At 47.7% G+C, this 24,496-nt stretch overlaps 3 protein-coding genes across 4 annotated transcripts in view; 1 reads left to right on the top strand and 2 right to left on the bottom strand.

The window, feature by feature from the left end:
• LOC310756757 (E3 ubiquitin-protein ligase TRIM11-like) overlaps window positions 1-20,516 on the bottom strand; it is a 31,926-nt gene extending 11,410 nt beyond the window's left edge. Inside the window, 3 exon segments of the mRNA XM_083601432.1 lie at window positions 17,120-17,350; window positions 19,405-19,500; window positions 19,990-20,516. Coding sequence (XP_083457558.1) covers window positions 17,120-17,350; window positions 19,405-19,500; window positions 19,990-20,415 — 753 coding nt within the window. The 5' untranslated portion in view covers window positions 20,416-20,516.
• Window positions 1-24,496, top strand: part of LOC310756746 (uncharacterized protein) — a 1,375,527-nt gene that overhangs the window by 241,930 nt on the left and 1,109,101 nt on the right. The gene's annotated exons all lie outside the window — the stretch shown is intronic.
• On the bottom strand, window positions 10,743-14,429 carry LOC310757261 (butyrophilin subfamily 1 member A1-like). 2 transcript variants are annotated; one of them, XM_083602553.1, is made up of 2 exons: window positions 12,349-13,219; window positions 10,743-11,534 (listed from the first exon to the last, which is right to left on the bottom strand). In XM_083602553.1, the coding sequence occupies exons 1-2, from the start codon at window positions 12,365-12,367 to the stop codon at window positions 11,017-11,019; spliced, it is 537 nt and encodes a 178-aa protein (XP_083458679.1). In that variant the 5' UTR covers window positions 12,368-13,219; the 3' UTR covers window positions 10,743-11,016. The 2 variants fall into 2 exon arrangements, 1 of the variants encoding a protein (XP_083458679.1); XR_014545060.1 differs by lacking the exon at window positions 12,349-13,219 and adding an exon at window positions 13,237-14,429 and having other exon boundaries at window positions 11,416-11,534.

Here is a 24,496-nt window from a genome sequence, read left to right as displayed (position 1 = left end):
GGCAGAGAGAAAGACTTCAACTCCCTCCTCCCAGACCTCAGGCTTCCCCTTGGCTGCTTTTAATGTAAGAAACAACCAATTAACGCCATGCCTCCTTCCGACCTGAATTCACAGCTATTTCTCCCCCTCAAGATCCAGGGATCTCCTACCTTGTATTCCTCAAAAGCCTCCTCCAGAGGAATCACCTTGTGATTTTCATGTTCCTTTGATCTGTCACACACCAGGCAAATGGGGGCTTCGTGGACTTTGCAGAAGAGCTTCAGGGGCTCCTGGTGCTTCTCACAGACTCCTCCTTTCCCTCCTTCCTCCTTTCCCTCTTGAAGGCCGAGATTCTTAGCTATTTCTACCATATTAGCCAGTTGCCTGTTGGAGACGAGGCTCCTCCTCTGGACTCTTTTTCTGCACTGAGGGCAGGAAGCCTCTGCCTCTGATTCCCCCCAGCACTGGATCAAGCAGGATCGGCAGAAGTTGTGCCCACACTCTACGATGATCACTGGATCCTTAAAATATTCCAGGCAGATGGAGCAAGTGGCTTCATCGCAAAGATTCTGGACGGGACGCCCAGAAGCAGCCATGGCTCCCTCACGCAAAAGACCCGAGTTAAGTTTCACTTTTTCAGTGTTTAGTCAGTGGGTGTTTCCTTTCCTAGAAATGACTCAGGAACTCAGGAACCACGTGATATTTTTTTTAAAAAAAACCCACATAAAGTATGTTCCCAGATCTTGGCAGCTGCTGAATGTTTTATTCTTCATTGCTTCCCATGCTTTTGATTACACACACAAACACACAGTTACCTAGTAACTTGTGGTATTCATACATTTTCATTCAAAGGCTTCCTTGCCCTTTTTGAATTGGAGAACATCTGCTGCTGCCCTAAATGGACGCGAGTTCTGATTGAGCAAGCGGGACTTGAATCCCTCAAGACAACTCCTTTAATTGCACATTTATTCAAAATCCAATTGAGACTATCCTAGTTTAATGAGCGCAACGGAATTGATGAACTTGTCCCAGTGAGGCTAGCTTTCCCAAGTCTGCTGGCCATTTCCACCCCCCACCCCTCCCCTTTCCCAGGGGGCAGTACCGTCCACTCTGGAAAGCAGAGCTTGAAACACGAGCAGGAGCACCTAAAATTAACCCCAGAAACAACCTGCCAGCCAAGGCAGCTCTATTAGGGCTTCGAGGAGTACCAGCCCATTACGGAACGGAGGGGGGGCACATAAGCCACAGGCCGCAGCTGCCCCCCACCCACTCACAGACACACGCACACGGGCATGAGACCATCAACTAACCGGCAAAAGGGGGGGTCTCCTTTTCCTCTTCAATGTCGCAACTAGCAGCACAGAAACCTCAACTAGGTGGGAAGACCCGACAACGGAACTCGATATTTGCATACCGCTGCGCCTGAGCCAATCAGCACGGGATACATGGCGCACCCACACTAGCACTTCCAGGCTACGCTCCCAGCCCCCTTGCTTGGCCGCTATTCCCCTCCCAAAACAGCTCAGCTCCTTCTTTAGCGGCTGCTTCCAACCCCACCACCCCCAAGCTCACAACAAGCCACGCAGCCGGGACAAACCTTGCCATCTTCGCAAGTCAGGAAACAACCATTACATTCGAACCACAAACGCCAAGCCCCTTGCCCCAAAACTGACAACCGAAAGGAAAAGACGCACAACTTTAGGGAAGCCTACGAAATCAAGGCTTGCATGACTTTCATTCCTTGAAACTTCATTTCTCCTCTTTCCAAACAGACTTCCTTTCCCCTCGGGCCCCGACTCGATTCCTCACCACGCCAAATGGGGACTCACAGACGGTTAAGTTGTGGGTCAACATATCAGAAGATTCTTCAAACAGCTCTTGTTTATTCACAGGCCAGAAGAGAACTGAACTGAAGGGTTCAGCCAGCCTGCTTATACAGAGCTCCACTACAACGCAACAGGAACCTCTTTCTTTCTTTCTTTTTTAATACTTTTATTTTGCTTTAAACAAGTACATATAAATATAGACAACCAAAATTACAAAGGAAAATTCCTTAATAATAATAATAATTCTTCTTTCACCAATTTTTTAGGTTTATCTCCTATTGCATCTGTCAGCTTTGCAAGCTCCAAGTGCTCGCACAATTTAACTACCCATTCCTCTTTAGTGGGTGTATTTTTATCTTTCCAGTGTTTTGCCACTATAACCCTTGCTGCTGAAAGAAAGTGGTCGTCAGTCGTCAGTCAGGAACCACTTTCTGTAACTAGCCAATCACTGAATGTCACTTTCAATCCCTTATTTGCATATGTGGACCTGAGTGAAAACTATCTACAGTATCCTCCTGCTGGCCCAGGGTGAGAACTTCAGTACATAGCACCGACAACAGAATGACGCTCCCAAGTCACCCCTGTTCTTTGCTTCCTCCTAAGGGACTGGAAATGGACAGAGATGGGCGGACTCACGTAAGTGGACACCTCACTTAGCGGCAGGCCTGGGGTGTTCCCTTGAGCAGGGTGAATGTAACAGACCAGCTAAGGACCAGAGCGCACCTGAGCACGTGCAGAGCGCATATGCCCCATCACTGAGCAACTTCCCAGCCCCGTTTAATTTGTCTCAACCATTTCTGTACTGCTGGATTGCCATTGTCTCTAAGCAGTGCACAAGGTATTCCATACAATGATAAAGAGTGGAAATTATAAAATAATTTCCTGTGAGGTGGGCTAGGCAGAGCCCGTGACTGGCTCAAGGTCACCAATGAGCTTCACGCCCGAGTGGGGATTTGAACCCTGGCCTCCCAGGTCCTGGTGCCACACTCTAACTCTAACCACTACACCACACTGCCTCTCAGTAGCTGCTTATGGATGGGACTGGGGACTCTGATTTTACCAGGCTTGGCATTGCGAAATCGGGAGTGGGAGTGTGTGTGGGATCTTGGGCATCCATCTTTAAATGGCGTTTTCCAGAACAGCAGAACCTGAGTGGGGGATGTTTGGCTGTTTCTCTGTATCGTTCCAATTTTAGTATATGTGCTGCCGAAGCGAGCACTGGATGTTTGGCTGTTTCAGGGCCCAGCGAGCGCCAAGGAGAAGGAGCGGCCTTTCGGCAAGGAGGAGGCATCCCTGACACAGCCAGGCCAGAGGACGATGCTCTGGCAAGTCAAAGAGGAGAACTGTGGCATTGTGCGCTCTCTGGGTAAGGAATAGCGTTTTAGAGAAGATAATCTATGGTCCTCCAGGTGGGGCTGAGCCACATCTCCCCTCAGCCCCAGCAAGCGTGGCCAAGGATGATGGGATTTGTAGTTCAGCAACATCTGAGGGTCAAAGGTTCCCAACAGCTGGCCTAGGGCTTCAGCCCTGATTAGGTCTACTCAGAAGTAAGTCCCCTGGGGGGGCCTACTCCCAGGTAAGTGGGGTGAGGATTGCAGCAAACCCCACAAACATTTCAGGCTGCAATCCTAAGCGTGTTTCCAAGGGGTCAGCCCCACTGGGGAGACGGCAGCACTTTCTTTTCATACTCAACTCTACCAGGGCCCATTGGCTACGATTCAAGCACAGTGGAATCTCCTGTTTCCTCAGAGGCAAGTCTTGTGTGTTCAGTGAGTCCTACCCCCCCAATAAACATGGTTTGGGAGTGCAGCTTAGGTTCCTTCCATTTTAAATTAGTGGGATTTAGAAGATGCTTCATTTTGGCTAGGTTGTGTCCCATAAACGATAAAAATCTGTGTGTACTAAACAATTTAAATGTACTCTGCTGGCATATTGTTTATGAAAACAATCTGTTTATTTTTCTTTTTAATTATTATATTATATTATAAGGAGATAAAAACACAACAACTTAGTCCATAAGTCTATACTCATTGAAAACCACAAGCCAAAATACCGTATTTTTCGTCCCATAGGACGCACTAGTTTTTTGGGGGGGAAATAAAGGAAAAAATGTTTTCCTTTATTTCTCCCCCAAAACCAGGTCGGGGAACATCGGGATGGCGGCGCTGTCCCCCGAGCATGTGGGGCTGGCTGATGTCTGCCCGGCGCGAGGGGCGCTCTGCTTCAGGGTGCCCCGCGCGCCGGGCGGCAGGCTGCTATCCGCAGCCTAGACAGCCCTGCGGGAACTCCCACAGGGCTGCCTAGGCTGCGGATGTCTTCCTGAAGCCTGGAGAGCGAGAGGGGTCGGTGCGCACCGACCCCTCTCGCTCTCCAAGCTTCAACGAAAGCCTGCATTTGCCCCATAGGACGCACCCAGATTTCCCCTTCATTTTTGGAGGGGAAAAAGTGTGTCCTATGGGGCGAAAAATACGGTAAGTATCCCTACTTCATAAGTCCCGTTCTGCATGTCACTCAACTGAGAAATAAAGTTCTAACACAGCAGCATATAACTGTTAATTTTTCTGTGGTTCTTTTCATATTTATCTCTTGCTTGTTTTGTCTTAAGAAGGGGGATGAAAATCTCGAAAAAGGAATGTGTCCAGTGTCCAGAGTAGACTAAATTCCAGGAATATTATCTGGATCCAGATTCTGCAAATAAGAATCATTCTCTCTCTCTCTTCCCAACCCCAGAGGGGCTTCTGATTCCCAAACTGGACCTTTCCTTCCAAACGGAAAAGGGGGGGAAGATGCTCTTGCAGGAACCAGAGCCAGGTAAAGGAGGCTGCTGAAACCTGCTGGGTGATGCTTGCAGTTTGAGAAGAGCTCTGGGTGCTGCTGGCCCCTGACATTCTTCGACAGCTGCCGGGGGCCACTGTGCTATGGCAAGGGCCACAGCCGATGCCTGCCCTGACTGCTCCCGCTCCCACCACCAGGCTAAAAAATACCTTTAAAGATTCAGGACTGACATGAGAAAGGACTTCTTCACAGGCTGCATCGTTAAACAGTGGGATTTGCTGCCACAAAAGATAACTGTGGCCACGAATTTGGCTGGCCTTAGGACAAGTTAATGGAGGATGACCCTGTTTTCCACCTGTGCTTGGGGGGGGACGGGGGGGGGAGATGCCTCTGAATGCCCATTGCTGAGAATAACAAGTGGGGAGGGTGTTGTCGGCCCCAGGAAGAAGAGGACGTTGGATTCTGTGGGCCTTTGGCTGCTCCAGCGGAGCTCTTTTTGCATACTTATAACCCAAAGTTAAGGGACACGGGTGGTGCTGTGGGTTAAACCACAGAGCCTAGGACTTGCCGATCAGAAGGTCGGTGGTTCGAATCCCCGTGACGGGGTGAGCTCCCGTTGCTCGGTCCCTGCTCCTGCCAACCTAGCAGTTCGAAAGCATGTCAAAGTGCAAGTAGATAAATACCTACCACTCTGGCAGGAAGATAAACAGCGTTTCCGTGCGCTGCTCTGGTTAGCCAGAAGCGGCTTAGTCATGCCGGTCACATGGAGTGGACGCCGGCTCCCTCGGCCAATCAAGTGAGATGAGCGCCGCAACCCCAGAGTCGGTCACGACTGGACCTAATGGTCAGGGGTCCCTTTACCTTTTTAACCCAAAGTTAGAGAGACTCCCTTCAGGAATCTGTGGCGGGAGTAGAAAGTGATAATCAGAATCCCCTGATAACTGTAATTGTTCAGTGTGGATCGCTTAAGTTTCCTGATAATGCAGAAGTTCACCCCCCAAAATTATCTGTGGAACAAACAGCCATGCTTGCTCACTTGGCCGAGTCATCAGGGGGTTGTGAAGAGGCGAGATTAATTGGGAGTCCTTAGGCTAGGAGGTGTTTTGGGCTCGGAGGACAGTCATCCTTATTGCCTCTCTCTGCAAAAGAAGAAAAGTTTGGGACATGTTAAATCCATGCCTAATTAAAAAAGCAGCGACTGTCGCTGTGGAGTCTGGATAAGGAGAGGTCCAGTGATCAGTCACATGTCGCTTACCAGTGAAGAAGCCATGAAGGATTCGAAGTCTGCTTGCCAGTAATGTCTTAAACATCTTTGCTAGTTTAGTAGGGGTCAAATACCACTGGTACATCATTTTCATATAAGTTTCTTTCAATGTGCAACATTCCATAAATTTCAAATAACCTTTCCCAATCTGCCACATGAATATTATGTCCCAAATCCTTTGCCCAATGTATCATTACCAACTTAACCTGTTAATCTTTTGTATGCCACTCTAAAAGCAAGCTATACATTTTGGATAATAATTTAACATTATTTTCTCACAAATCTTTTTGGAATCTTGATATTTCACAACTAAAACCTTTATTTTTAACTATCTTAAATATATCATTTAGTTGGTGAAAGTGTAACCAGTCCGTTAATAAATCCCTTATCTCATCACAGTGTTTTAGTTTCACCTGATATTCTACTTTGGTTAACAGCTCTCTATATGTTGGCCAATTGATTCTCATACAGTGGTACCTCAGTTTACGAACTTAATCCATTCCGGAAGTCCGTTCTTAAACCAAAACCATTCTTCAACCGAGGCACACTTTCCCTAACGAGATCTCCCGCTGCCAGTGCCCTTCCACCATTCGAATTCCGTTCTTAGTCCAAGGTAAAGTTCTCAAACCGGGACATTATTTCCACTTTTGTGGAGTTCTTAAACTGAATCGTTCATAAACAGGACTGTTCTTAAACCGAGGTACCACTGTATTCACTTTTTTCTAAGATATTGCTTCTAAAGGGGAAAGGCACCAGGGTGTTTTTCTGCTGTAATAAGTATATTTCTCATACCATAAAGATTGATTTTCTTAGATCATTCTGAACACCTTTATGCACCTTAGCTTTTCATACCATAAGTATGCATGCCATCCAAATCTGTTATCATGTCCTTCCAAATCTAGTAAACCTGCATTTTTCAATGTTATCCTTTCCCAGAGCCAACAAAGCCAGGACACCTCATAATATAATTTTAAATCTGGCAGGGTGAAGCCTCTTTCTTTAGCATCTGTTAACAATTTATATTTTATTCTAGGTTTCTTCCTTTGCCAGAAATAACTTTTTGCCATTCATTGAGGCATCCTGTGTTGCTGATCACTGGTACGGACTGAAATAAAAGTAACATTATTGGCATTACATTCATTTTTATTACTGATATTCTTCCCCCAAAAGATAACTTCATCCTACCCGATATTTCTAAATTTCTCTAGAATCTCTTTCCAAGTATTTACATAAATGTCTGTATGTTAATATTTTTAGCTTTAAACCATACCCCCAAATATTTAATTTTCTTATGTATACCTATATCTGTAAGTTGTTGTAGCTCCTTTTTATATTGTTCCGCCACATTTTTCACTAAGGCCTTAGTTTTATTTTTATTTAATTTAAAGCCTACTACTTGTCCAAATTCTTGGATCCTCTCCAGAACCTTTGGTAAACTATTCTTTGGATCGTCTACAGTAATCACAAGGTCTGGTCCTGCTTGAAGGTTTTCCACAGGCGTCTTTGTGCCCTTCTTGGGTGCTGGACCTAATGGACCACTTTTGTGTCCTTCAACCTATGATGACACACAAACATCGCCAACATCGTATAGGGGAGGGAGCAAGGGGAGGCAGCCCTCTGACAGGTGGAGGGGAAAGTGTCTTTATTCCGACATGTGACACCACCCCGTGGAATGCCCTCCCATCAGATGTCAACAAAATAAACAACTATCTTTTAGAAGACATCTGAAGGCAGCCCTATGTAGAGAAGTTTTTTATGGTTGAAGTTTTATTGCTCTGTAATTATTATTAATAATATTCTGTTGGGAGCTGCCCAGAGTGGGTATGTTATGTACTGAGTTGAATAGGATCCAAAAGGCAGCAGTCTGATTGGTCCTAAAACAAGAGGGTCCAGAATGAAGCAGTCTGATTGGTCCTAGAATAGGGTCCAGAATGCAACAGAATGATTGATCCACAGGAGCCACCCAATCCACCTCCAGGTGGATGTGAATCTGCAACCTGATCAGTGGCGTAGCGTGGGGGTGCAGGGGGGGCCAGCCGCACCGGGCGCAACATCTGGGGGGGCGCGTTCGCACTCGCAGCTCTCTGCCCCTACCTGGCTCACTCACTCTCTCTCACTGCAGTGCTGGCTGTGCGAATCCGATCCGAGCCGCCGGGTCACCGCCCACTGTGGAGGGGGTGGGTGCCAGGCGTGCGGTGTGGAGAGAGAGAGAGGGACTATCTGGAGGAGGGACAGTGCAGCGGCCGCCCAGCGCAGCACTGAGTGCGGGAGAGAACCACACCAGACCAGCCCAGGCAGCAGCAAGAAGAAGCTGGCAGCGGCGGCAGGTTAGGGGTTAGGGGGCGCAAATTACTTGCCTTGCCCCGGGTTAGGGGGCGCAAATTACTTGCCTTGCCCCGGGTTAGGGGGCGCAAATTACTTGCCTTGCCCCAGGTGCTGACAACCCACGCTACGCCGCTGAACCTGATTGGCCTACGGGAGAATCCCGGAATTAGCCAATCATGTGTGGCCCATTGTGTAAATAATGTATATAAAGTAGACATTCTGGGGGAACTTCCATTCCTCCTCACCAACTATGAGCTGAATACATAGCATGAAATCCACTCTCAACTCCGAGTATATTTCAGGGGCGTTGTCCATTCTAGGCAAAGTGGCCACTCAAGTCAGCTTCTCCCTGGGGTTCCCAATGTGGCCTTTGGCCCCTCCCATTTGTAACGAGGGCTGCTTTTTTTGACCAAGGATGGTGTGGGGCTGCGTGGTGTTGCCTGTCAGCAGTGGGGGTGGGCATTGGGCCAGACCCCCAGCTCAGGGTGCCCGGGGCAAGGGGTGCGTGCCACCGCCAAGGAGCAGGGGAAGGTGCTGGAGGGGACCGAGGGATAAAACCAAGCCAAAGTGGAGGGGATTAGGGCTTATCTGCTCCCCTCACCAATAATATTTTTATTCAAGTTGGCTCCCATGCTTGTAAAGATCGGTTTGCTGGAGGCTGCAGGGGGGGGCAAGGCTGCTTTTGCTCTCTGGTCCTTGCAGGTTTTGCACAGGCGTCTGGGTGGCCTCTCTTGGGCGCTGGACCAAATGGGACACTTTTGTGTCTTTCCACGTGGTGAGTGGAGGCTCACAGGGAACCTATGATGACACACAAAGGAGACCAACATCATGTAGGGGATGGAGGAAGGGGAGGCAGCCCTTAGGCAGGGGTGGGGGGGAGGTGTCTTTATTCCATCATGTGCCACCACCCCGTGGAAAACGCAGGGAAAGGAGAGCAGGCTGCACCGGTCAGTAGTCAGTGGTGCCAATAGTGGAGCCAGAGAGTCCTGCCTGATCTTTGAGAGGGGTCAATTCCACAGGCATGTGTTGTTCCAGCTGTTAGTATCTGTCAGGGAATCAGGAGCAGGAGCACTAGGGAGAGAGGATTGGGAGAGCGAAGGGGAAGAATCTGAAGGCAGCGTAGGGGAGTATGACAGTGGCCCTAGAGATTCCATGAGCTTCTCCAGCGAATCAGAAGATTCCCAGAAGGGGGCGCCGATGGTCAGGGCAAGGGGGGTCCCAGGGGGGACGCACCAGAAACAAGGAGGCAGAGGGGAACCCCAAAGCAGCAGTGGAGGATCGGGACCAGTTTCCCCACCAGAGCGTAGTGGGGGGGAGGAGTCACATGTGTCAGGAGCAGTGTCTCCTCCAGAGAGGGAGTCAGGGCTGACCACGCCTCCAACGGAGGGGAGGTCAGTTGCAGCTAGCCCCCCCCCCCATGGGGGAAGCAGTGACAGCAGCAGTGGAACGGTCAGGAGGAAAGCTGCTGGCTGGGCGCGCGCGCCAAGTTCAAATGTGCAGGCGCGCGGAACAGCAGGAGACCCGGATGGGGAACCAGCTCCTAAAGCCCGCCGGAGGGAGGGAGAAGGCTCAGGGGAATCAGCGGGAGAAGAGGCTAGAAAGGGCGGAACCCCGGCGGGCAGGCGGACCCAGAGGAGGAAGGAGCAGCGGAGAAGGTGGAGCAAGGCTAGAATCTTAAATTGGTGTCAAGGGGGAGGAGACTCAGACGGAGCATCAGTGGTCTGAGACTTTAGACGTGGGGCTGCGCGCTGCGGCTCTGGAAGTGAAATTGAACTTCAATAAAGACTTTTATACTTAACAACGAAGCAGCGTTGGTCCTTTGTGAGCTGGGACCTAGGGTAGCTCTGACAGTATCCAAGGAGAGAAATCAGATGCACCTGGTGGCGAAATGACGCTCCTTGGGGGAGCACTGCGTATTTGGGGTGGGGCTCAGGAACACAAGGAAGGTGCCCTGTGTAATGTATGGGGCAGCACAGGCCATGGGGCTCCTTCTAGAATCTCCTGGATTGCAACTCTCATCCTCTCTGACCCCTGGCCATGCTGAATGAGTCAGAGGGGAGCTGGAGTCCAGCATTATCCAGAGGACACCCCATTTGATGCCCCCGATAGAGAGAATCCAGCCTGTAAATAAGGAACGTTAATGCATCAACCCTAAACACATTTAACTGAGCAGAAGCCCCACTCAATGCAAGGTTTACTTCTGACAAGGTGTGGGGATGGCGAGGCTGTATTTGCAGAGGGCATTTGAAGATGATGCCCTGTTCAATTTCTTTTTATTTTTCTTCCCATCTGAGGCCTCTAGAGCAAGAAGCTATCCTGCGTGACATGGGTCAAGGGGTTCATTTTATACTCCTCTATTAATCCAATGATGCATGCATTTTCACAACTGCATAAGGTCTTGTGTGGAGAGGAAGGTTTCCTAGAATTACAGAGTTGTGAGGGACCCTGAGGGTCATCTAGTCCCACCCCCTGCAGTGCAGGAAACATTTGCCCAACGTGGGGCTCAAACCCACAACCCTGGGATTAAGAGTCTCATCCTCTGCCAAATCAGACATCTCAAATGGAAAACAAGATTGAAGGTGAGGAAATTTATTAGGACTCCTAAAAGTGTGACTGTCTCTTTAAGAAGTAAGCTGCAGAGGGAATTCTGGGAAAAGGAAGGAAAATGCAAAGCAAGAGCAACCCATTTTTGTTTGGTTATTTCTGCTGATTTTGACTGGAATGAATCCTCTCAAAGGGCTCTTGGAAAACTGCCCAACCTGCTCTTGGCGGGTAAATGTTTTTTATATCAGTCACTCTGGTCTGGAGAGAAACTCCTGCTGGGCCTGAGAGGCAGATTTAGTCTCCTCAGGAGATAATGAGGTGGGTTTTATAATTTCCCCACAGATGAAAAGGGAGGAGGGTCTCTCCAGAGAACGAGGCTCCTGAGAACGTGTAGAGTTCGGCTCCTGAGTCAGCGTCAGAAAAAGACACACGTCCCCCTTCATAGTCCAGAGTCACCCAGATCCTCCTGGGCTTCTCACTCAGGGACAGAGGAGAGTAATGAGGGGAGATGCAGGCCAAGTACTTCTCTCCCGACTTCCCCACAGCCCAGATCCCTCTCTCAGGGCTAAAGGAGAAGCGGCCCTTTCTCTCCACAGACTTCCTGGCGACCCCCAAAGCCCAATATTCCCCACTTCCCACAGTCACTTCCCAGAAATGTCTGCCTTTTGTGAATCCCTCACGTCCCAACACAGAAGGCTGGTAACGGAATCTCTCAAGATTATCAGGCAGGGCTTGAGGTTTGTCTCCCAATCTCAGGCTTTTCCGATCCTTGGACAGGATGAGTTGGGGATGGGCTGTGTCTGGATCCAGAGTGACATTTGCTGTTGGGGAGAAATGAGGGAAAGAGAAGATTAGGCAGAGTCAGCCGAGAGACAGAAACAGACATCCTGATAATAATAATAAAAAACCCCCGAAAACCCCAGATTCCCTTTCAGATCAAGGGGATTTCTTTGCATCGCATGCTAGACTGAGACTCCTCCTTGCAGACTCTCATCAGAATAAAATATCTTCCTTGATGGTTTTTAAATCAGTTCCCTTCACTTTCTTATATTCGATGTGTATTGTGCCTGCCCTCCTCTCAACCCAGGCATTTTCTAGGAGGAAAAACCACCCAGGAAACCTTTTACTCGTCTCTTCTGTGTTATCTAAGGGGAAAGAGAGGAGAATTGGAGGAGGCAGGAGAGGAGAGAAGCTGCTTTGCTCTGACAATCTCTGTGGGAATTGGCCTGTTCTAATAATAAGGATGATGATGATGATGATGATGATGATGATGATAGCATACTGCCCTTTATCCATAGGTCTCAGGGCGTTCACAGCATAAAAATACAACATAAAACCACATATAGGCCTCTCCTCACTTTCACTGGGGTCATGTTCTGGGCTCTCGTGCCCACAAGTGAAAATGGTGTTAAATGGGGAGCCTGTTTATTCCTGCTCCCCATCTCTCTCACCCACTTGATCTCTCCTTTCCTTCCTCTCTACCATCTTGGAAGTTTCGGCCTTGCCGCCAGGGAAGAGGAGGCAGGTGGCAGGGCAATTTTACAAAGGACTGCTTATTCCATGCTTCTCTTTTGGACGTAACATATACTATAAGACTAGTTCCCTGGGAGAAGGAGGAATAACTCAAAAAGTTACCCGTTAGGGGCTTAGACATTCATGGCAGGCAAGTGTAGAGTTGCTGTATTTCGAAGAGCAAAAAGAGGACACATTTGCCAACTTCTACTCTTAACCATGGATCGCTATGACGACACTCGTTTTAAATACCCCTACTCTATGTAGGCTTTCAAAGCTGTGATATACTGCTAGTAGCAATGTTCTTAACTTTCAACAACCAAAGAATAATAATAATAATAATAATAATAATAATAATAATAATAATAATACAAATTGCTCCCTCACTTGCCACTTTAAAGTATTTGGGCTCGTGTTCACATCTTTGTGAACGCAAGTGTGCACAGAACAATTTATTAAACTGTTAAACATGTACATGTGGACTCTCCTTAAGGGCAGGGGGGTGTTAACTCTTGCCCTCCCAGATTCCTTCTCCAAGATCTTGTAGCTGAGCCAGAGTCCTTTTAGTTCAGCCACAAGAGAAGGGTTTTATACAGGATGTGGCTAGCTTAAGATGCTGCTCTGTTGCGATTCTCTGCTCTAGGCTAGCTTAGCTGGGTGCCTTAGATCTGAATCTAATGCACTAGAATTTTTTTCATGGGTTACTGTAAACCAAACCAAGCAACTTGAGACATTTTGCCAAATTTTAAAAATCCGCCCAGGGGAGAAATTTTAATCATGAAAATAGAGGACCTGTCTGAGAAAAAGGTCACATGGAAAAGCAAGCCAACTCTCTCTAGGCAGGAATGAAACTCTTCCCTCTTTTATCTGATCCTTCTGGGGAGTTTCTCTCCCCCCCCCTTCTGCACCTTCAAGTCCACCCTCTCTGCCTTTGTGGTACAAGAGACCCTTGACCCCCATGAAACACGAGTCCCCCCCTCCTGTGAATTGGGGTCTCCAGGTGAAATTTACCTCTCTGAAGATTTCTGAATGACTGAACATCTGAGGAAGCAAAAAGACAGGCTTAACAGGCTACAATGCAGTAGCTAAAAAAGAAATCTTTTTTTACAAAACATCACCAAATCATAGCATCTGTTGTTTCCTTATTTCAAGCAAAAGATGAAATCATGCCAAGACGACAACTGTAGGACTAAGTAGTGATGTTAATTATTCTCCAAAATATAATTCTTGAGAATGTAATATCACTAGGCCTAAGGAATTAAAACAACTAACGAGTTTAGCTGTGATTCCTGCATTGCAGGGGGTTGGACTAGATGATCCTTGGGATCCTTTCAAACTCTGCCATTCCATGATTTCATGGGAAAATCAGAAATGGTAAACCATACTAGAAAAATTGCGGAATACAATCATTCAAAATCCACAAGTGAAATGGGGGTCTGAACTGGATGGATGAAGAAAGGTTTAACATCTGCCCCAAGTGAACTGGTGGGGAAAAGCTGTTGAAACTGGAATTTCCAAGTATGCTGACAAACCAAATTGCAGAGGAAGAATTGGCAGAGCTTTACCCTGTAATTCCAAGAATCTCATGCAATGGGAAGTCATCCCTCATGGAATGGGGCTGATCTAACAAAAGAAGTGTGGGAACTCTCAGGCGATGGGGATGGCTGAAGCACGAGAAAGGGCTGGTGAGGTTGAAACTGAGGAAGAGGTGGCTCAGGCCTTGCCTCTGCTGCTGGGAGACCAGCCTGGCAGGAGGTGGAGGAGGGACTGGGTGCTTGCGGGTGCCCTTCTTAACATACTTCACGAGGGGGAAATCCAAGCAAATCTAGAGAAGCCCCAAAATAGCATCCTCAGATTGTGTGGAGGGATAACAAAATGCAAGGGAGATTCCTTATACATGAGAACTCGACAAAATGGACATTGGACTGACCCTGCAGGATTCTCCTTAAGGGCTTTTGTAAGATATTGTAAGGCTCTGAGGCTTTTCCCTACAAACAAGCAGTATATAGATGAGCAGCTGGCCAGACTCTCCAGGAAACTCTCCTCTCTTGAGAGGATCATCCAGGAGATGGAAGAAAAGGGTCAGCAGCCAGCGAGTGAACTCCTGCAGGTAAGATGGTGGCAGGAACAGTCCAGGGCTCTGCTCCAGGAAAAGGCTGCCCCTTTCATATATGCAAGGAGTGCAGGGGCTGAGTTAATGGAGCCTCTAGCTTGTAATGGACAGGAACAGCCAAGAGACCTGGGAAGCTTAACTCACCTGAATGCAGACTAGAGATTTGTCTGTATTCTTGATGTAACAGGAGCTGATCCTGCAGGGGGACGTCTGAGGAGGAGACAGCTCAGGCCTTGGCTCCACGGCTGAGAAACAAGCCTGAGCAGGAGGCAGAGGGGGAACTGGTGGCTTCTTAATGCCCTTTGACTCCATTCAGAGCAGGAGAACCTCCAAAAGGACAAACTCAGATTGTGCAGACAGGGAACCACAAGGAAAAGGAGGTTCCATATAATTGTAAACCGATGCACATGGGAGGAAAAAATCCTGACTTTGCTCTACACTCTGGTTCAGGCTTCCTTTACAGGATCCAGCGTCACAATATACATGGGCCATTCTGGGAGACAGGAAATTAAGGCTGGAGCACCAAGAAGGAAGGTATCCTGGGGTTACTCAATTCCATGCAGTAAGAGCCTGGCATGTTCAGTTCTGAAGAAGTAACAGAATTCCCAGGGTGAAATCCTGGCAGCCATTTTTCATTACCTTTCCATTGTTTCATTGTATCCTCCACAAGGTGATTTAGATCACACGATTCCAAGATCCTGTTCCTCAGCTCTGGAGGGAAAGCCAGTGGCTTCTCTGGACTCCCTCTTTCCTCATACCTGGTGAAAAGAAAAACAATGAATGGCCCCATTGTGGCCCCATCTCCCTAATTCTTGCAGGAGATCTCAGTAACATGAACAAAGTTGAAGTTCATTTCGCAACAGGTAATTTTCAGGATTCAGCTTCATCTCTTGACACCCACCTCCAAGCCCTGGTCAGTGGCTTTGTAAGGATGCTAAACAGCACAAGGGACAAGATGTAACCCCAAGCGACACCACCGGAGGGCTCCCATGGCTTCAAACAATGCTGCCCCCTAACAGCTTTCTGGGAAGGTCCCAGGACGGAAGAACCAAACCCCTGAGGTGGAATGCCTGCAACCCCTCCCTCCCTGAGCTTCTCCAGAGGATGTGAGTGATGTCCAAAGCTGCCCAGTGGTCAAGGAGAACAACCTCCACCCTCCCTTCACCCCCTCTCTCACCCAGGAAGGGCACAACTCCATGCCCAATGGGATTCCCCTCCAGAGGCAGGAAACAACCGGACTTTCACCCCCCACTCAAGACCACCTTCAGCCTCTCACGGTGGAAATGCTCCCCAAAAAAAGAACCCACCCATTCTAGACCAACAGACCTTCCCTCCCTTAGTGCCCCAAAGGGGCTGAGTTACCAGAGTTGGGGGGCTTCTAGTTGGACATTGAAATCTGTTGGTACATCCTAAGCTCTTCCCAAGCATCTTTGGCACTTTCTCTTCTAGATGTTTGAAATTACCAAAAAGTCCATGAACAGAAAGTGCAAGAGAAAGAAAAGAGCCCCCATCCCTGTGTGAAGTGATGTGGGGAGGGAGGGAGGAGGCAGCTGACCTTGATCCTTGGAGGGAGAATTGGGGGGCTACAAATTCAGAAGAGGGGGCTCTACTTTTACCTGTGAGATGCTGCAGGGAGTGAGTCCTACAGTCTCCCCCCTTGCAGCCCTGGGGGCCCATGTCTGAGGTTCTTGCATCTCAGCTTCAAAGAGTGATGCTAATGGAAATGAGCCAGATCCACTTACCTCTGCAAGGTCCTTCTCACATCCTAGAGGGAAAAGAAGAAGGGAATTCACTGCACACCACAGGCCACACTAGGAAGACCCCCTCAGACCCTGGCCCTCGGATGTCAGTCTGCCTGGCAGGGATGGCAGAATCAGCCAGTTTTGGTTTCTCACAGCTTTTATTTTTCCAATCTGATATTATTAATTGTTCCAATTTCAAGTTCTCCACATTTCCATATTTTAATAACTTTAATCCTGTTTGCATTGTGCAATTCAGACAAACGTAAGCCTGCAGGATGATCCTGCCAGGGCACTGTCCCAGTCCCCAAATTTCAAATTCTATTTTCCATCTGGAAATAAAAAAAAGCACCTGCAGCATAAAATGCCTCCAAAGGCGTATAAAAAAGCTCAGTGTTTCTTTGGGCTTGCCCACACTTCTGCTTTTCCTTTGCCCAGAAAACATGAGTCCAAGTGGTTTTGTCTTTGCCCTGCCGCTTTCCCTCAGGAAACACCTGCTCCTTGGTGCAACATCAAAGCAAACGTCAATCCAGAGAAAACCTGGCTGAGGTTTGCTCTAATTCTGCAGTAAACAGCGGGTTTTCCTGGAGGAAAGGGGTGGGACAAGCAGCAGTCTGGATGAGTCCCTCTGTCTTGCTCTTTGGTCACTGTGACTGAGCACCATTTTGGGCTGATCTGTATCCATGGGGAAGGGGATCAACCCAGAAGTTGTGGAGGGCACGGGAAAAGAAGCTTGGTGAAGAGACTGGCTCATGTCGGAAGGAGGCCTGAACGCATCCTAGATGAAGCCCCCCACAGCTGAAAGGCATTCGGAGACAAATAACCAGCAAAAAGCAGAAGATCAGCTCCTGTTCCATCAAGAATACAGACAAATCTCTAGTCTGCATTCAGGTGAGTTAAGCATCCCAGGTCTCTTGGGTCTTCCTGTCCATTACAAACCTGACTAGAGGCTCCATCAACTCAGCCCCTGCACTCCTTGCATACATGAAAGGGGCAGCCTTTTCCTGGAGCACAGCCTTGGGCTGTCCTTCCACCATCTTACCTGCAGGAGTTCACTCGCTGGCTGCTGACCCTTCTCCTCCATCTCCTGGATGATCCTCTCAAGAGAGGAGAGTTTCCTGGAGAGTTTGGCCAGTTGCTCATCCCTTCTCCCTGCAATCTCCTTCTCCACCTCTGCCACGTGTGTCAACAGACGTTTTTCTTGTTCTTCCAGGAACTGGCGCAGTTCTCTGAACTTCTCCACAGCCTTCAGCCTCTCCGTTTCTGTTAATTTCTGCAAGAAAAGAGGAGGTTTGAGTGTGGAAGGTGCTCAGCCTTCAAAACATCAGGAAGAGAATTATGAGAATTCCACAGGGACGACACTTCTGATTTTTAATAGACATGAAACCTTCAGTGGCTAAAGAAGTAAACCTTTATTTTGAGGGGAGGCCCTCTCCATTGCTGTTCCTGTTGACTTCTATTTTGCAGAGAGCTACAGCCTAAAGGAAGGAGCATTTTTTTCCTAGCCATGGATATGTGGGATGTAAAAACATATTGCAGTCAAATACAAGAGTCCTACAATGCACATGCTGGGGAATGCTTTGTATCACTCAGGAGAAAACTTGCTAGTTCCTCCTGAGCTGGGACAGACTTCCTTTGCATGTGACTTAATGTGAGTGTGGTCTGTTCTTGGGAGAGGAGCACACGGCCTCCATGTTCTGCTCTGTGTCTTCTCCATTGTGTGTTCCTAAGAGTTAGGAGAAGTGGCTGCTCAGTTGCGATCACTTGAGACTATTTCTCTAATGGGATGGTTCATGTTATGTACTGAGTTGAATAGGATCCAAAAGGCAGCAGTCTGATTGGTCCTAGAACAATGCAGCAGTATGATTGGTTGGCAGGAACCACCCAATCATGCTCCAGATAGAAGTGAATCCACAACCTGATTGGCTTACAGTAGAATTCCGGAATTAGCCAATCATGTGCAGCCCATTGTGTAAATAATGTATATAAAGCAGATACTTTGAGGGGACATTCATTCATTCCTCCTCACTACTATGAGCTGAATAAAGAGCATGAAATCACTTTGCGACTCTGAGTATATTTCAGTTCACAAAGTTATATGTTGTTCTGTAAATGAAGTCTGCCTTCAGGGATCTTATTGTGAACTGGATGATTGTAAGTAAACTAGTTTTATGATCACTTTAATCAGATGGTCGTGTCTATTCTTTTAGGACGGATATAAAATAGGGAAACCAGGAATCCTAAATAGTGAGGTTCAGATGAGCCTGCAACTAGCTAACCGCTGTGTAATTTAAAAGGGGAATTATTTAACAACTCTGCTAAGTTATAGAACTTGCTGGCAAAAGTTAGGAAGGATATAATAAAATAATATATCTTCTCCTGCCTCCATAAACATCCCACAGGATATTCCCTGCAGGATTTGGGGCATGGCATAACCAGAGTTCATAGCTGTCCAGAGAACGTCCATGGACATAAAACACCCTCAGTTTAGACTGGGACCATTGAGGTGTAGGAAGGCAGCAGAAACAGAGGCGGATGAAGAGAAAGTGCAGAGTTTATCCCCATAGCTCCCTGAATTTCCTAAAGATGAACAATAGCACACATTTAGAAAGACAACTCTTTCTTTATGGAGAAATCTTTATGGCAAATCAGGATTTGAATTGACCTGCTTCCACCCTCTCAGCTCACAAGTCCTCAGGCTTCTCCTTCACTGCTATTCATGTAATAAACAACAATGGGAAATAAACTCAAATTAGCTGCATTCAAAAGTGAATTTACAAACACTTCAGGTTACAAATTCCACTAACTTGGAAGAGTTACCTTGAGCTGAGAACTTTGCCCCAGGATGAGAATGGAAATTGTGTGCCGGCAGCGCAACGGCAGCAAGAGGCCCCATTAGTGAAAGTTAAGAACAGTTTCAAGTTAAGAATGGACCTCCAGAACAAATTAAGTTCGTAACTAAAGGTACCACCGTAAACTCAAATTGGCTGCATTCAAAGGTGAATTTACCTAAGTTGCTATTGCTGAAAAAGTATGGAGAACGAAACAGAGCAATCCTTTGAAATCCACACCTCTGAATTGTTCAAGGTAATGTTCACAATGTTCACAAAAAATGTATTTATGAGGGTAAAGTATATATAAAAATATTTATACAAAGAAGTAGCTACCCTAACATCTGATTCATTTTCAGAATAATAAATGAATAAACAAACTGATATGGAGAAATGAGAAATGGGGAGGAGCTGAAATGGGCAGATTTCCCCACCCCTCCTCAGTCCTGACTCTTCAAGTGCTTGTTCCCTCCTTAGTAATAAGAGTGGCACTTACAAGGAGGTCTTTACTTTCCTTGTCCAGAGCTGCTTGATGGGCCAGAATTTCCTCTCTCTCTTTCCTCAGAATCTCCAGGCGGCGACAGATCTCTTCCTAAAGAGAAAAGGAAAAACTCAGGTTTGATTGAGACACACAGAGAGGAGGTGAATAGTGTGCTGGCTTCTTGCGCCCAGTGGTCTTGCTATAATAGCAAAGTAATTTATTCAAGGAAATAAAAGTCCAGAGATTTTCAACCTTTCTGGGTCCATGGCTCCCTGGACCAGCTACCTTTTTTCTGTGGCATCCCTGTGGGGCTCAGGGACCCAGTTAGGTCACCCCTTGCTTACAGACTTCTATCTAGTCTTTGCAGATGCTACTCAGGGATATCAAGGGAGATCCCTTTGTCCCCCTGGCAGAGAGAAAGACTGTGACTCCTTCTTCTGAGTCATCCCAGGAGCCCTCAGGCTTCCCCTTGGCTGCTTTTTACATAATAAACAACGATGAATTCATGCCATGCCTACTTTGGACCTGAGAATTAAAAAGGAAACTTCCCAAGAAGAATCCACAGCTATTTCTCCCCCTCAAGATCCAGGGATCTCCTACCTTGTATTCCTCGGAAGCCTCCTTCAGAGGAATCACCTCGTGGTGTTTGTGCTCCTTGGATCTGTCACAAACCACACAAATGGGGGCTTCATCCTCCTTGCAAAAGAGCTTCAGGGGCTCCTGGTGCTCCTCGCAGACTCCTCCTTTCCCTCCTTCCTCCTTTCCCTCTTGAAGGCTGAGATTCTGGGCTATTTCTACCATATTAGCCAGTTGCCGGTTGGGGATGAGGCTCCTTCTCTGGACTCTTTCTCTACACTGAGGGCAGGAAGTCTCTGCCTCCGATTCCCCCCAGCACTGGATCAAGCAGGATCGGCAGAAGTTGTGCCCACACTCTGGGATGGTCACTGGATCCTTGAAGTAATCCAGGCAGATGGAGCAAGTGGCTTCATCACGGAGACGCTGGATGTGACCCCCTGCAGCAGCCATGGCTCCCTCGCACCAAAGATCCGAGTTAAGTTTCACTTTCTCAGTTTTCAGCTACTGGGAGTTTCCCTTCCTGGAAATGATTCAGAAACTCAGTGACCACGTGATCTCCCCCCCCCCCCCCCGCTTTCTTTTAAAATGTCCCCAGGTCTTTGCAGTTCCTGAATGTTTTCACAAGCAGCAGCGAATGATTTTTGATTGTGTTATAAGAATTTTGAGTTGAATAAAGGTTTCTTTTCCTCTGTATCAATAAGGGAATAAATATTTGCTATCAATAAAGTCTCCCCACTTGTCTGCCCCCCTGCATTGCTCCCTGTGATGCTCAAAAGCACGGTATAGTCTGCTGTATTGCTTCCTTTTCCAGCCATTGTGAGATATTATAATTGTGTTCACCGTCTCTGTACTAATGTTATTTCTTTAATGTTACTTTTACGTTGTCTCCCTACTGAACGCTCTGTACGAAATGTAACTTTTTTAGTGTAAAATGTACCTACTGTCTTGCAAAAGGAAAAAATAATGAAAACCTGTCAAATGTTCAAACCTGTGAATGCTTCTCTCTGTGAGGGAGCCTTCCCAGAACCGCTGAAAGAGGCGGTTATTAAACCTTCTTAAGAAAACATCTTTAGACCCGGCCAATACCGCCCAATCTCAAACCTTCCATTCTTGGGCAAGGTGATTGAGCGAGTGGTTGCTGAACAACTCCAGGCACGCCTGGAAGACGCGAACCATTTGGATCCCTTCCGGTCGGGATTCAGGCCTCATCATGGGACTGAACCTGCCTTGGTCGCACTGGTGGATGATCTCCAGCGGGCTAGGGACAAAGGTGAGAGCTGTTTCCTAGTTCTGCTGGATCTCTCAGCAGCCTTTGATACCATCGACCATAACATCCTTCTGGACCGTCTGGTGGGGCTGGGAGCTGGGGGCACCGTTATACAGTGGTTCTGCTCCTTCATCCTGGGCTGTGCCCAGAAAAGTGGTGTTGGGGGATGAGTGTTCAGACCCCTGGGCCCTCACTTGTGGGGTGCCTCAGGGTCCTGTCCTCTCCCCCATGCTTTTTAATATCTATATGAAGCCACTGGGAGAGATCATCAGGGGGTTTGGGCTGGGTGTCCATCAATATGCAGATGATACCCAGCTCTACCTCGCTTTCAAATCAGAACCAGTGAAGGCAGTGAAGGTCCTGTGTGAGTGCCTGGAGGCGGTTGGAGGATGGATGGCGGCTAATGAATTGAGGTTGAATCCTGACAAGACAGTACTCCTGACAAGTACTGTTTTTGGGGGAAAGGAGGCGGGTGGGTGTGGGGGACTCCCTGGTCCTGAATGGGGTAACTGTGCCCCTGAAGAACCAGGTGCGCAGCCTGGGAGTCATTCTGGACTCACAGCTGTCCATGGAGGTGCAGGTCAATTCTGTGCCCAGGGCAGCTGTCTACCAGCTCCATCTGGTACACAGGCTGAGACCCTACCTGCCCATGGAGTGTCTCGCCAGAGTGGTGCATGCTCTAGTTATCTCCCGCTTGGACTACTGCAATGTGCTCTAAGTGGGGCTACCTGTGAAGGTGACTCAGAAACTACAACTAATCCAGAATGCAGCAGCTAGACTGGTGACTGGGAGCAGCAGCCGGAAGCACATAACACCGGTCTTGAAAGACCTAGATTGGCTCCCAGTATGTTTCCGAGCACAATTCAAGGTGTTGGTGCTGACCTTTGAAGCCCTGAACGGCTTCAGTTCAGTATACCTGAAGGAGCATCTCCACCCCCATCGTTCTGCCCGGACACTGAGGTCCAGTGCCAAGGGCCTTTTGGCGGTTCCCTCACTGCAAGAAGCCAAATTACAGGGAACCAGGCACAGGGCCTTCTCAGTAGTGGCACCCACCCTGTGGAACGCCCTCCCATCAGAAGTCAAGGGAATAAACAACTACCAGACTTTTAGGAGACATCTGAATGCAGCCCTGTTTAGGGAAGTTTTAATATTTGATGGATTATTGTATTTTAATACTTTGTTGGAATCTGCCCAGAATGGCGGGGTATAACTAATAAATTATTATTATTATTATTATTATTATTATTATTATTATTATTCAGTTACAGAGCAACGCTGATGCGGCATCGGAGGATCCACACTGAGGAGAAACTGCAAAAGTCCTCCCACTGTGGGAAAAGCTTCAGCCAGAGAACCAATTTGGTGAGTCACCTGCGAATCCACACCAGAGAGAGGCTGTATCAATGCTCCCAGTGTGGGAAAGGTTCCCGATGCTCCAGACTGTGCTGACCCTCCTCCTCCTCCTCCTCATTTGGTGATCACTTGTAGCTGAGTAAGATTGTCTTCCATAAACATGATTTTAACAATGAGTCCGTAAGAAACTGTGGAGGCCAATTCTGGACCCACACGTCCTTCCACAATGGGGACATAGGTTTCCGGGCGGGAGTTGATCACAGTGAGGGTTTGCCTCCCATTTGTGATCTTAAATTGGGTGGCCAGATTCCCATGCAATTTGAAGGTTTGTAGCATCCCTTGTTTCATGATCTAGTCTATTCTTCTGCTTCTTTGGTGATCACTCGTAACCGAGTAACGAACACGGTCTAAACAGTGAGTCCGTAAGTGACTGTGGAGGCCAATTCTGGATCCACACATCCTTCCACAGTGGGGACATAGGTTTCTGGGCGGGAGTTGATCACAGTGAGGGTTTGCCAAGCGTGCCTGCCTCTTAGCATGTTTCTTTCTTGGGTCCTGAGTTCGAATTTCTTCAAAGCCTGTGACACTATTGGTAAAGGCTGTTCTCCAATTGGAGCACTCGCAGGGCAGTGTTTCCCAATTGTTGGTGTTTATACTACATTTTTAAAAATTTGCCTTGAGAGAATCTTTGAACCTCTTTTGTTGACCACCAGCATTACGCTTTCCATTTTTAAGTTTGGAATAGAGTAGTTGCTTTGGAAGACGATAATCAGGCACCCGAACAATGTCTTTAACTGTTTTAATTCCCAGCTAATATTAAACAGGTACTTAGGGCTCATGAATTCTAGGCGCCCCTTGTTAAAAGTGGTTTTCCCTGAGATCTTTGGCCCAGTCATTTTATAAAAAATCAATTATACACCTGTAGAAATGCTTTCATTGGGTTTTTTTGGGGGGGTGTAGGAATGGCTTTGGGTTTAGAACTTGAATCTCATCTCACTTTTAATCTTCTAGTACACTGAATCGATGGCTCTACATTGTGAAGCAGAACTTGTAAAAAAGAAGAGAGAATCATAGAATTGTAAAGTTGGAAGGGACCACGAAGATCATCAAGGCAACGGGATTAGAACCCATGACCCTGGGATTTAAGAATCTCATGCTCTACCAACTGAGCTTTCCTAAATAGCTTATGTCTCTGAACCCTTGCCCCCTTGGCTGATAAAAACAGGGACACCTGGCTGGGCCAGAGGGGGTGGCATACCCTCCAACATTTCTCTGATGAAAATAGGTAAAAGGTAAAGGTACCCCTGCCCGTACGGGCCAGTCTTGACAGACTCTAGGGTTGTGCGCTCATCTCACTCTAGAGGCCGGGAGCCAGCGCTGTCCGGAGACACTTCCGGGTCACGTGGCCAGCGTGACAAGCTGCATCTGGCGAGCCAGCGCAGCACACGGAAATGCCGTTTACCTTCCCGCCAGTAAGCGGTCCCTATTTATCTACTTGCACCCGGGGGTGCTTTCGAACTGCTAGGTTGGCAGGCGCTGGGACCGAGCGACGGGAGCGCACCCCGCCGCGGGGATTCGAACCGCCGACCTTTCGATCGGCAAGCCCTAGGCTCTGAGGCTTTTAACCACAGCGCCACCCGCGTCCCTATATGAAAATAGGAATGCCCTATTCTAACAACAACAACAACAACAATAATAATATTCATACCCTGCCCATCTGATTGGGATGCCCCAGCCACTCTGAGCAGCTTCTAACACACATAAAACATAATAAAACATTAAACATTAAAAAACTTCCCTATACAGGGCTGCCTTCAGATGTCTTCTAAAGCTTGTATAGTTACTTATCTCCTTGGCTCCAGGGTTGCATAACTCCGTACCCTCCAACATTTCTCTGACGAAAAGTGGGAC

This window comes from Podarcis filfolensis, assembly GCF_964270895.1.
Source record: "Podarcis filfolensis genome assembly, chromosome: 2".
In the NCBI taxonomy this organism is placed as follows: Eukaryota; Metazoa; Chordata; class Lepidosauria; order Squamata; family Lacertidae; genus Podarcis; species Podarcis filfolensis.
Note: the sequence above shows the minus strand (reverse complement) of the source record. Positions and strands in the feature narration are given on the sequence as shown.